Source organism: Henckelia pumila, chromosome 3, assembly GCF_033568475.1.
Source record: "Henckelia pumila isolate YLH828 chromosome 3, ASM3356847v2, whole genome shotgun sequence".
NCBI classification, from domain to species: Eukaryota; Viridiplantae; Streptophyta; class Magnoliopsida; order Lamiales; family Gesneriaceae; genus Henckelia; species Henckelia pumila.
Genome location: NC_133122.1, coordinates 143282913 through 143295504, shown reverse-complemented (window position 1 = coordinate 143295504; position 12592 = coordinate 143282913). Strand labels below are relative to the sequence as shown.

General features: G+C 39.6%; 1 protein-coding gene across 1 annotated transcript; it reads left to right on the top strand.

Moving 5' to 3' along the window:
• The first annotated feature begins 10451 nt into the window (after positions 1 to 10451).
• Positions 10452 to 11150, top strand: LOC140889661 (secreted RxLR effector protein 161-like). Its single transcript, XM_073297381.1, has one exon. The coding sequence runs from the start codon at positions 10452 to 10454 to the stop codon at positions 11148 to 11150; it is 699 nt and encodes a 232-aa protein (XP_073153482.1).
• The last annotated feature ends 1442 nt before the right edge of the window (positions 11151 to 12592 follow it).

Here is a 12592-nt window from a genome sequence, read left to right as displayed (position 1 = left end):
GCGGTAGCGGGCAAGGTGTCGACCGCAGTCTCCTTTTTGTTCAGGAATTTGTGAATCGTGGACTTGTTGAGCCATTTGGTGGGATGCAGAGGCTCAGTTTTGGAGAAGTCCACTCCAAGGATGCTCAAAATGTGGCAAATTTGCAGAGCAAATCCCTCGGATTGCCCTTTGCCCCTGATCATTTCACATAGAATATTGAACAGAATGTCTGACCAATTTATGTTGATCTTGGAGGCAATACACGCCATGTATTGAAATTTCTCCAGTGTCACTTTGTCGTAAGAACCAGCCTTGGCCAGAAGATTCTTGGCTACGATGTTGGTCAAGAGCCTGAATGGAGCTTTGAGAGATGTCTTCTGGGCCGGCAGTTTGATTGGAGCATCAGTGGTTGAGAACTCCTTCAACCAGTAAGAGCAGTTACCGTCTGGAAGATCCGTGCATTTTGTCAAACCCCTGGAGGGCAGATCAAAAGTGCTAGCGAAGAACTGCTGATTGAAAGAGTAGACTTCTGTCTTGATCACGCATTTGATAGTCCCATGCTCGATTTGAGCGGTAGTGAAGAACTCCTTCAAAACAGGCAAATCGCAGATGGCACTGCATTCCAGAAATTTCTTCAGTCCAGAGGCTTCAAGCATGGTGAAGACCTCTGTAATTCCTGCATTGTTTGCCTTAACCACGGAGTCAAAGTTGATTGCCAGGCAGGTCTTCTGGATCGACATGATAGCTGTAGATAGGAACTAGAGCAGAAAGTAAGCAAAATCTAGAGAGTAATTCGATGGAGCGTTTAGTGCAATATGAAAGCTTTAGCAAATGTGAAAGGTTGATATACGAGTGTAAAGAGGTATATATAGGAACCTATGGGCCATAGGGTGACGTCATGAAAAAGTGTTTTTGAAATTCAAAAAAAAATTTTGAGGAGAAAAATCACCGCGCCCAATTAATGTCAACTGGTTCAAAGCACAAGGATGCTAGTACTAAGCCTGTCAGACACTAGTTTAAGGCGGATGATATGCCACTATTTATGGCAATGTAAAAGCTAAGATATTAATGTCATAATGGCAATTATTCCCCCTAAACACATGCATACTAACTCAGATCTACTAAGCCAAGAATATTTCGAAAATAAGAAAACTTAGCGTCCGGTAGAGGCTTGGTGAATATGTCTGCTGCTTGCTGATCGGTAGAGATGTATTCCAGCTTGATTTCTTTCTTTAAGACATGATCTCGGATAAAGTGATGCCTGACATCAATGTGCTTTGTCCTAGAGTGCATCACTGGATTGTGAGTGATGGCTATGGCACTTGTATTGTCACAGTAGATTGGAGCTTCACTCGACCGGATTCCATAATCCTTAAGCTGCTGTTGAATCCAAAGTATTTGAGCACAACAGCTGCCAGCAGCAAGGTATTCTGCTTCGGCGGTCGAGGTAGCAATTGATGTCTGCTTCTTACTTGACCACGAAATCAGTCTATCTCCAAGGAATTGACATGTGCCGCTTGTACTTTTGCGATCAATTCTACACCCTGCATAATCTGCATCTGAATAGCCAATAAGATTAAGATTTGAATCTTTGGGATACCAAAGATCCACATTAGTAGTTCCTTTAATATATTTAATGATTCGTTTGGCAGCAATGAAATGAGATTGCTTAGGTGCTGCTTGAAATCTAGCACATAGACAGACTGAATACATAATATCCGGTCGACTGGCAGTCAAATAAAGCAATGAGCCAATAAGGCCTCGATACATGGTTACCTCGATCGGAATTCCCCCTTCATCTTTATCAAGCTTGATTGATGTACTCATGGGGGTAGATGCAGTTGAGCATTGTTCCATTCCAAACTTCTTTACCAATTCCTTGGCATACTTGGACTGATTGATAAATATTCCAGTTTCAAGTTGCTTCACTTGAAGTCCAAGAAAGAAATTTAGCTCGCCCATCATGCTCATTTCAAACTTCTCCTGCATTAGCTTAGAGAACTTTGAGCACAACTTGGGGTTAGTTGACCCAAATATAATGTCATCAACATAAATTTGTACTAGTAACACATGATCACCTTTTACAAATTTAAACAAGGTCTTATCGACCGTTCCAATTTGGAAATCATGTTCCAGTAAAAATTTTAGTAATGTGTCATACCAAGCACGTGGTGCTTGTTTTAATCCATAAAGAGCTTTGTCAAGTTTATAGATATATTGAGGATGAGTAGGATTGACAAAACCTGGTGGTTGTTCAACGTACACCTCTTCTTGAAGTAGACCATTGAGGAATGCAGACTTGACATCCATTTGATAAACTTTAAAATCCTTAAAAGCTGCATAGGCAAGAAAGATGCGGATTGCTTCTAGTCTTGCAACTGGCGCGAAAGATTCCTCAAAGTCTATGCCTTCTTCTTGTCTAAATCCTTGAGCAACAAGTCGAGCTTTGTTACGCACAACAGTGCCATGTTCATCGAGCTTGTTACGAAACACCCATCTAGTTCCAATCACATTTTGATTTTCCGGTCGAGGAACTAGATGCCAAACATTGTTGCGGGTGAATTGATTCAGTTCTTCTTGCATTGCCTCGATCCAGCTGGCATCTGATAGGGCTTCATCTATCTTCTTGGGCTCTACCTGAGATATGAAAGCTGCATGCAAGAATTCATTAATCATTTGACCACGTGTTTTTCGAGGAGCAGAAGGGTCACCTATGACCAACCCAGGTGGATGATTTTTGTTCCACCTAAAATAATTCCCTAAAGGGTTGTCATCAATTGGTTGATGAACGTCCTCGTTTACTGGATCATCATTGGCAGGAGGATCGTTATCCACCGGTGGATCCACTTCTGGCCTTGTTTGATCACAAACGGTAGAGGGAGCTGGATCATCCTTCTTTGGAGGATATAGATCACTGTCACTCTCTTCCTGTAGATTTGTGTTTTCCAATCTGTGACTCAGATCATTTATGCTCCCTTGAGTTTGTTCTGTACAAAGAGTAGATTCATCAAAAATAACATGAATGGTTTCCTCGACCGTTAGTGATCTTTGATTGAACACTCGATAAGCTCTGCTAACGGCTGAGTAACCAATAAAAGTTCCTTCGTCTGCTTTGGCATCGAAGGCTGTCAAATGGTTTTTGCCATTGTTGTGGATAAAGCATTTGCACCCAAAAATTTTGAAGTATGAAATATCAGGTTTTGTGCCATTCCAGATCTCATATGGAGTTTTGTTAAATCGTTTATTAATCATAGATCTGTTTTGAGTATAGCAAGCTGTGTTAACTGCTTCTGCCCAAAGCCTTTGAGAAACATTTGAATCAGCAATCATAGTTCTGGCTGCTTCTTTTAAAGTACGGTTCCTTCTTTCAGCCACCCCATTTTGCTGTGGGGATCTAGCAGCTGACAACTCATGCTTGATTCCCTGATCATCTAGATAAGTCATAAGAGTGGTGTTTAAAAATTCAGTCCCTCTATCACTCCTGATCCTATCTATCACAGTAGATTGTTCATTTTGCAAGCATTTAAAAAGCTTAATCAGGTGAGGTGCAGTTTGATCTTTTGAAGAGAGAAAGATGACCCAAGTAAATCGAGAAAAGTCATCTATAACAACAAGAGCATATCTCATTCCCCCTAAGCTTCTTACTGGTATAGGACCAAATAGGTCCATGTGAAGTAAGTCTAAACATTTGGAAGAAGACATACACCCTTTATTTTTAAAAGTTGCTCTCACCTGCTTTCCTAGTTGACAAGCAGGACAAACTTTGTCTTTTATAAAATCTCCTTCGGGCAGTCCAGAAACCAAATCATGCTTCCTCAAGTTAGAAATGGACTTAAAATTTAGATGATTTAATCGCTTATGCCACAGCCAATGTTTATCATGATGAGCAGTAAGACAAGTAGGTGAGGAAATATGTGAGCAAGACCAGTTTACCTTGTAGGTGTTTAGGTCTCGTACACCGGTCATAAGAGTCTCACCTTTGTCATTTTTTATGAGGCAAGTGTGTTTGTGAAACTCGACCGAATGATCATTGTCACATAGTTGACTAATACTTATCAAATTATAACATAGTTTGTCAACAAGTAACACATCTTTAATAATGATGTTACCATGGATAATCTTACCCTTACCCATGGTTTTACCTTTGGAGTTGTCTCCAAAGCTGATCTTTGGTCCTTTGCACAACACCACTTCTGTTAGAAGTTCTGGATTCCCTGTCATGTGTCGTGAACAACCGCTATCTAAATACCAGGTAGTGTCCTTGATAGAAGTGGTTTTCTCGCCTGTTTGGACTTTTAGTACCTGCAAAGGGTGAAGAACTTTTGGTACCCATATCTAGTAGGGTCCAGGTCGGATTAGCCCTTTTGGGACCCACACCTGGAACACCCTTACAGGTTTGCCCGTGTGTGTGTCCAGAAATCTGTGCGGTCGATAGGCAGTAAATGTGTGTGCTTGTGAGGTTACTGTGTGCTGCTTGCCTTTTTGATTTTTATCAGTTAGCCTGTACCTCTTTTGAACTGGCCTGCAATTAAAGTACTGGTAAGGCTTCTCCTTTGACCATCTTTTCTTAGAGTAGTTAGGCTCATTCCATGGCCTTTTGAAATTAGATTGGTTTCCCTTTCTTCTTTCATTAGGTTTAGGTTTGATCCAAGTTCCTCTTTGATTAGAGATCTGGGGATCCACATATCCCAGCCCTCTATGCTTAGAACTTCGTTCGTTAGATACTTTCTGATTTTTGTCAAAGCTGCACTTATCGTGTTCATATATCGTGCTGGACCTGACAAATCTTATTTTGTTAAGATTGCCTTTGTCCAGGCTTGACTGAATACAGGACTCCATAGACTGTTCATTTGTTCCAAACCCTAGACCGGTCTTATCATGTACCGGTCTTTGGATTTCTTGAATCTTGTCAATGGTTACAGAAGATTTATTCCAAGCCTTAATGGTTTCAAGTAGTTTTTTATTCTCAATCAAGGTAGCTTGGAATACTCTTTTCAAGGTGTCGTTCTCAGTAGCCAGCAGACTTAGCTTGACCTTAAGACCATCAAGCTCTTTTTGCTGCATGCAGCTTGATTCGCTTGACTTATCTTTTAGGTCGGCTCTTTTTGCCTTTACTTCCTCGAACTCCTTGGATAATGCTTTGTATTCATTAGCCATTTCGTGTAAAGCAGTAACCAAATCACTGTGAGTAAATTCAGGTGAGCCAAAGTCAAATACCTCCTCAGCTTCTTCTTCGATGTCAGCCATAAGGCATTCCACCTTTTCATCATCGCTGTCATCTGAAGAGCTTCCGGTATTGGAGTTGTCGGAGTCAGACTCGGCCCACTTGCTTTTGCTTTCGTCTGCTACTAGAACCCTTTGGTCTCTTCCTTTTCTAAGGGTCCTCCTGTCCTCCTTGCCCCTTCTTCTTTCAGAAAATTGCTTCTGATCATTGCTCTTAGGCTTGGTGCACTCTGCAATGAAATGGCCTGGCTTGCCACAGTTAAAACAAGTAGGACCATCGTTTGTATGGTCCGATTTATGATAATTTTTAAATTTAGAATTGTTTTTACGCATAAATTTACCAAATTTCTTGACAAAGAGTGTCATGGCTTCATTGCTGATTTGCTCAGCTGATCTCTTTGGAGCTTCCTCGACCGGTGGAGGTATCACGGTTGAGGTTAAGGCCTTGGTTGGTTGAGAGGTAGATGGTTCATCTTCTGTTCTCATGTTGAGCTCGAACTCGTAGGCTTTAAGATCTACAAAGAGATCATGCAGTTCAACCTTGCTCAAGTCTTTCGACTCTCTCATGGCCACTGTCTTGATCTCCCATTCTTTGGGCAGAGCTCTCATAACCTTCACAGCAATTTCACGGTTAGTATAAGTTTTACCTAAAGCAATAAGATCACAAATGATACTACTGAACCGTTCATCAAATTCAGCCATGGTTTCCCCTGGCTTCATTTTGGCGTTGTCATATTTTTGAATGGCCAAGGTGAGCTTGTTTTCCTTTGTCTGGTCATTCCCTTCACACAGCTGAGTGAGCTTCTCCCAAATCTCCTTTGCTGTGGAACATGACTTGATTTTGCTGAACATATTCTTGTCCAGTGTTTTGTATAGGATGTCCCGGGCCACATTGTCAAGATTGGCCTTCTTTTTGTCCTCAGTGGTCCACTCAGCTCTTGGTTTCTCAATCATTTGTCCTGCACCATCGGCTAGAGCTGGGTTGACCTTCATAATTTTGATAGGACCGTCTGTTATGACATATAGCATGTCATCATCCTGTGCTGCAAGATGTGCCTGCATGCGAATTTTCCAATCATCATACTCTTCTTTAGAAAACATAGGAATTCTGTTGAAAGAAGTCATGATTTTAAAACTTTAGATCAACAGTTGAGAAAGGAACCCGCTCTGATACCACTTGTTGGGATCGGTTCAGAGGGTAGAGGGGGGGGGGTGAATACACTCTGAAACTTTTCTTCTTCTTCTTTAAAATGATCAAGTGAGGTTTAGTTCACTTAATCTGTTTTCTCAACTTCTAAAACGTTTTGAACAACTTAAATAGTGCGGAACTAGTTCAGAGGTTTTAGTGATGCAAAGTTTATAAAGCAATGTATGAGCAGGATGTAAGATAAATGGCAGTAAAGGCTAAAGCACGATTTTATGGAAGTTCGAAGGCTTAATCCTTCTACGTCTCCCCTTCTTCCACTTAGGAAGGAATTCACTAGAAGACTTTGGTTATTACAACGTCTTGTAATACACCCACTTCAGACTTAGGACTTATCCAATGCCTAATCCGAAACTCCTAGATTTACACAGATAAGATTCTCAGTTCTTATCAGACTGGTGGAAGCTTTCAGAGCAGCTTCAAGTCTCTTCAACACTGAGTATAGTTGAGTTGAGCTTCTCAGACTGCAGAGCGGTCGAGAGGCTTGGAAACCCTAGGATGATCCTTGATGATCAGATACGTGAACTATAAGCGAGGGTTTATTTGAGCAGCAGATGAATGATCTTGTGAGTGTGCTCAAGTATATCAGATGAGGACTTCTGATATTACTCAAGTGATTGAAATGTCTCTCTTCGTTGTCTCGTATCACTTGTTGTTGTTCCTTTTTTGTTGTTATGTCACTTCTTGAGCAATCCTCCCTTTAAATAGGTCAATCATCAACGTCTTTATTTTGAACGTTCTGATGCTGCATTGAATGCACATTTAATGCTCATAAATGCATTGATGATTCTGCATGAGGATCGTACACTGCAGACAACTTCCAGGGTCCAAAACTGGAATAAACGGTCGAGTGCTTTATCTGCAGTCATTCTGTGTTTTTGCCATTTTGGTACAACCTGTTGTCTTGATTTGCAGGAGTCAACAAATCTTCTGATACGCCGGTTCTGCTTTTAATAAAGGATCCTGCAAAGAACATCTTGTCACAGGTACTTGTCTCGAGATATCTTGATAGGCAGTTGGCATTCTACCGGTAGGGATATTTGTCCTCTGCTGGTTTGAATAACCAGTCGATAGGCTTGAGACTTCAACCGGTCGAGAGACATAGGCGGTTGACAAGCTTCCGGTAGATGGATTTATCCTTGTGTCTTCAGCCGATCGAGAGCAAGGGCGATTGACAAGCTTCCGGTAGAAGTTGTAGTAGATTCCTGAAATACAATGGTTGGCAGCACATTCCTATACAATGAGTTGTTGTTTGTTATCACCAAAATATCGGATTCAACAGAAAGGTTGAAGCAAGATAAGACAGAAAGTGCTCATTTCTCCTCTACCTCAAAAACCAAGGACAAAGGAATAAAAAGAAGGGTAAGGAAGCTGCAGTTACACAACCTCTAAAGAAACAAAAGAAGGATCCTAGTGATTCTCAAAGTACTGCATGTTTTTTTTGTGGTGGTGAAGGGCATATGAAGAGGCATTGCAGTAATTATCACGCTTGGCGTGCTAATAAAGGTATGCTTCTTAATATGGTTTGTTCTAAAATTAATTTAATTTCAGTGCCTAGACACATGTGGTGGATAGATTCTGGTGCAACAACTCACATCAGTGTGTCTATGCAGGGTTGTCTGGATTGCCGAAAACCAAATGATGCTGAAAGATTCATCTATGTTGGTGATGGCAACAAAGTTCAAGTTGAAGCAATTGGGAAATTTAGATTATTGTTAAAGACTGGAATTTATTTGGATCTTTTTGAAACATTTATTGTACCGTCTTTTAGGCGAAATTTGGTTTCTATTTCTGCATTGGAAAAATTTGGTTTTTCTTGTTCTTTTGGAAATGGAATATTCAGTTTGTTTCGTGATTCAAATTTAATTGGTTCCGGTTCTTTATCAGGCTATGATAATCTTTATTCTTTGGATATTATTGCTTCATTTAACGAATCCCTGCAAACCAGTAAAGGCACTAAAAGAAAATTAATTGAGAATTCAGCTGTGTTATGGCACAAGAGATTAGGACATATCTCTGAAAGGAGAATACAGAGACTTGTGTCATACGAAATTCTCGAGCCTTTAGATTTCACAGATTTTAATATTTGTGTTAATTTTATAAAAGAAAAACAAACCAATAAGAGGAGATTTGAAGCCAACCGAACTTCAGGCGTCTTAGAACTTATACATACTGATATTTGTGGGCCATTCCCTTCGGCTTCTTGGAATTGTCAACAGTATTTTATAACGTTCACAGATGATTTTTCAAGATATGGCTTCATTTATCTCATTCATGAAAAGGCACAGTCATTGGATATGTTCAAAAATTATAAAGCTGAAGTTGAAAATCAACTTGGCTTAAAGATTAAAACCATTAGATCTGACCGTGGTGGTGAATACTATGGTAGATATGACGGTTCAGGTGAACAACGTCCAGGACCTTTTGCTAAATTCCTAGAGGAATGCGGTATCGTCCCACAGTACACTATGCCGGGTTCGCCCACTATGAATGGTGTTGCTGAAAGACGAAACAGAACGCTTAAGGACATGGTGAGGAGTATGATTAGTCATTCTACCTTACCAGAATCACTCTGGGGAGAAGCGCTAAAGACTGCAGCATATATCCTTAACAGGGTTCCGACAAAAGCAACTACCAAAATCCCTTATGAACTTTGGACAGGCAAAAAGCCTAGTCTTAAGCATTTGCACGTTGGGGATGTCCAGCTGAGGCAAGGCCTTACAAGCCTAATGAAAAGAAACTGGACTTAAGGACAGTTAGTTGTTATTTTATTGGATACTCTGAACGATCTAGGTTGTACAAGTTTTATGATCCCACAACTAAGTCGATTTTTGAGTCGGAAAATGCCCGGTTCTTTGAGGATGCCAAGTTTGCGAGGGGAGATAAAGTTAGAGATATTGTCTTTGAAGAGGAATATGTGAATATTCCCACAGGTGTTCTGGAAATTGATCAGGATATCATTTCTGACCTTGCCCAAGACACAATACAAGACAATATTGGAGATCCTCTCATTCAAGACAATATTCAGGATGAACAAACTCAAGCACCTCCAGAACCTATGCCATTAAGGAGATCCACTAGAGAGAGAAGAAATGCGGTGCCAGATGATTACATTGTATTTCTTCAAGAACATGAGGTAGACACTGGAATGATGGAGGATGATCCTATCAACTTCTGTCAATCCATGGAAAGTTCTAACTCTCAAAAGTGGATTAATGCCATGGATGAGGAGATAAAGTCTATGAAAGACAATGACGTTTGGGATCTTGTCCCATTACCTAAAGGTGCGAGGCCCATTGGTTGCAAATGGATATTTAAAACCAAGAGGAATTCGAAAGGTAATGTGGAAAGATACAAGGCACGTCTTGTTGCAAAAGGCTTTACACAGAAAGAAGGCATTGATTATAAAGAGACTTTCTCTCCAGTTTCTTCGAAAGACTCTTTCAGGATTATAATGGCATTAGTGGCACATTTCGACCTTGAGTTACATCAGATGGATGTTAAGACAGCATTTTTGAATGGTGACATTGATGAAATGATTTATATGGTGCAACCAGAAAATTTTGTGTCTGAAGATACAAATAATATGGTTTGCAAACTCAAAAAATCCATCTATGGACTCAAGCAGGCATCTCGACAGTGGTATTTTAAGTTTCATCAAGTGATCATCTCGTTCGGTTTTGAGATGAATTTGGTTGATGATTGTGTATACCATAAGTTCAGTGGGAGCAAGCATATTTTTCTTGTTTTATACGTTGATGACATCATACTCGCTAGCAACGATATAGATATGTTGCATGACACCAAGAGATTTCTAGCTAAGAATTTTGAGATGAAAGATCTTGGTGATGCATCATTTGTACTGGGTATCCAGATACATCGGGATAGCTCTCGAGGTATGCTTGGATTATCACAGAAAGGCTATATCGAGAAGGTTCTCAAGCGAAATGGGATGCAAGATTGTAAACCAGGTGATACCCCTGTGGCTAAATGAGACAAATTCAGTCTCAATCAGTGTCCCAAGAATGATTTTGAGGAAAAGGAAATGCAGAAGATTCCCTATGCATCTGCAGTGGGGAGTCTAATGTATGCTCAGGTCTGTACATGTCCAGATATTGCATACGTGACAGGAATGTTGGGTCGATATCTAAGTAATCCAGGAATGGATCATTGGAAAGCAGTCAAAAGAGTTTTAAGGTACTTACAGAGAACAAAAGATTACATGCTCATGTATCGGAGGTTGGATCAGCTTGAGATCATTGGGTATACTGACTCCGATTTCGCTGGATGCCAAGATAGTATGAAATCTACTTCGGGCTACATCTATCTCCTTGCTGGAGGTGCCATTTCTTGGAAGAGTGCTAAACAGTCTCTTATAGCCTCTTCCACTATGGCAGCAGAGTTTGTTGCATGTTACGAGGCATCTAATCATGGAATATGGCTGCGAAATTTTGTCACGGGACTGCGCATTGTTGATGGTATTGACAGACCACTGAAGTTACATTGTGACAATAAGTCAGCAGTTTTATATTCTAATAACAACAGGAGCTCGACGAAGTCGAAGCATATTGACATCAAGTTTCAGGTTGTTAAAGAAAGAATTCCGAGTGGACAGTTGTCTATTGAGCATATCGGTACAAACTCCATGGTTGCGGATCCGCTTACAAAGGGACTACCACCCAAACTGTTTCATGAGCATACAGCTCGTATGGGTGTTGTGTCAATTGAGGATATTCAGTTTTAGTGGGAGTTTGTAATTTTTAATGCTTTTCTGTTATAGACATTTTTTAGTTTTTGGTTATTTTCTGCATAAATAAAGTTTTAGTTTATTCACACTTTGATTATGGCTACAGTTTGATCTTAATACGGTTTAGGGAGGACCAGTTGGAAATAGACATGTTATGATCACATTGCATGAAATTTCTATGCTGCACCTCCATGTCATAATCCATGTCATTCAATTGTTTTGGCATATGTGACCATTGATGGGTCGAGTTACCATAAATGTAACGAAGGCTGCTTTGATCCTATGTTGACACAATTGATGGACCGGATTTAGCGTAGATACATTCAGGAATGACAGCGGTTTTGAGCTCATAAGGTTGTTTTCACAAAACATAATTATAAGGTTACACATATAGCCCAAGTGGGAGATTGTTAGATCAATTATATTTTATGGGCTTATATGTGAATAATTATGCATTGTGGGCTGTCAATTAAGTTAAGTCCAAAAATAAAATGATCAATTAAAGTTTTAAGTTATTGGACTTTAATGTATCTAATACGACGTGGGCCTTTGATGTGTAGAGACTAAAAATATAATTTCTGTTTTTGTGATGGGCTGAAACAGAAATAATAGAGATAATTAACAGAATTATCTATATAACGTGGTTATGGTCCTCAGATTACGCGTATCACGTTCCACTATCTCTAATCCCCATTATTAGAATAGAACCAGAGAGAAAACAAAGGGCTCTCAGGAAGAACGCGTAGATCTGGAAGATCAACTAGTCATTCTCTACAAGATTTCTACAGATTTAAGACCATGGCTTCAGGTATGCTTCCGCTTTAAGTTTTTCAGATTAATCTTAATTATTTGCATGACGATTCTGGCTATAATTTTATGGATTTATATTTCCAACAATTATATCATACAATATTAATTTGAGATAATTGAAAACAAATCAAACAGGAATTATATATTTAGGACGAACGAGAAACGTAACATAATAATAAAATTCAAAATACAACACAGGAGACGTGACATTGTTAAATAAACAAGATTTTATGATGGTAAAGTGGGTCACCCATTTTAATTGCGTGACATTGTTAAATAAACAAGATTTTATGATGGTTAAGTGGGTCACCCATTTTAATTGCAGCAATAGTCTATTTGAAAAGTGCGGAAACAGGCTACTGAAACATTGCTGAAGCTCGAGAGATACAAAAAAAACAGTAGTAACATCAGATTTGTTTATGGAAGTTCGAAGGATAACACCTTTTAGGTCTCCCCTTCTTCTGTTTTCAAAAAGTATCACTAGAAGATTTGATTTATACACTCACTCTAGTACAAATCCATTTCAGTAGGGCTTATCTACTGCCTACTGAAACTCCTAGCAGTTCAACTCTTTTACAACTCACACAATTTTGAAAGTACTTCTTTCAAAAGTTTATAAAACGTATCTA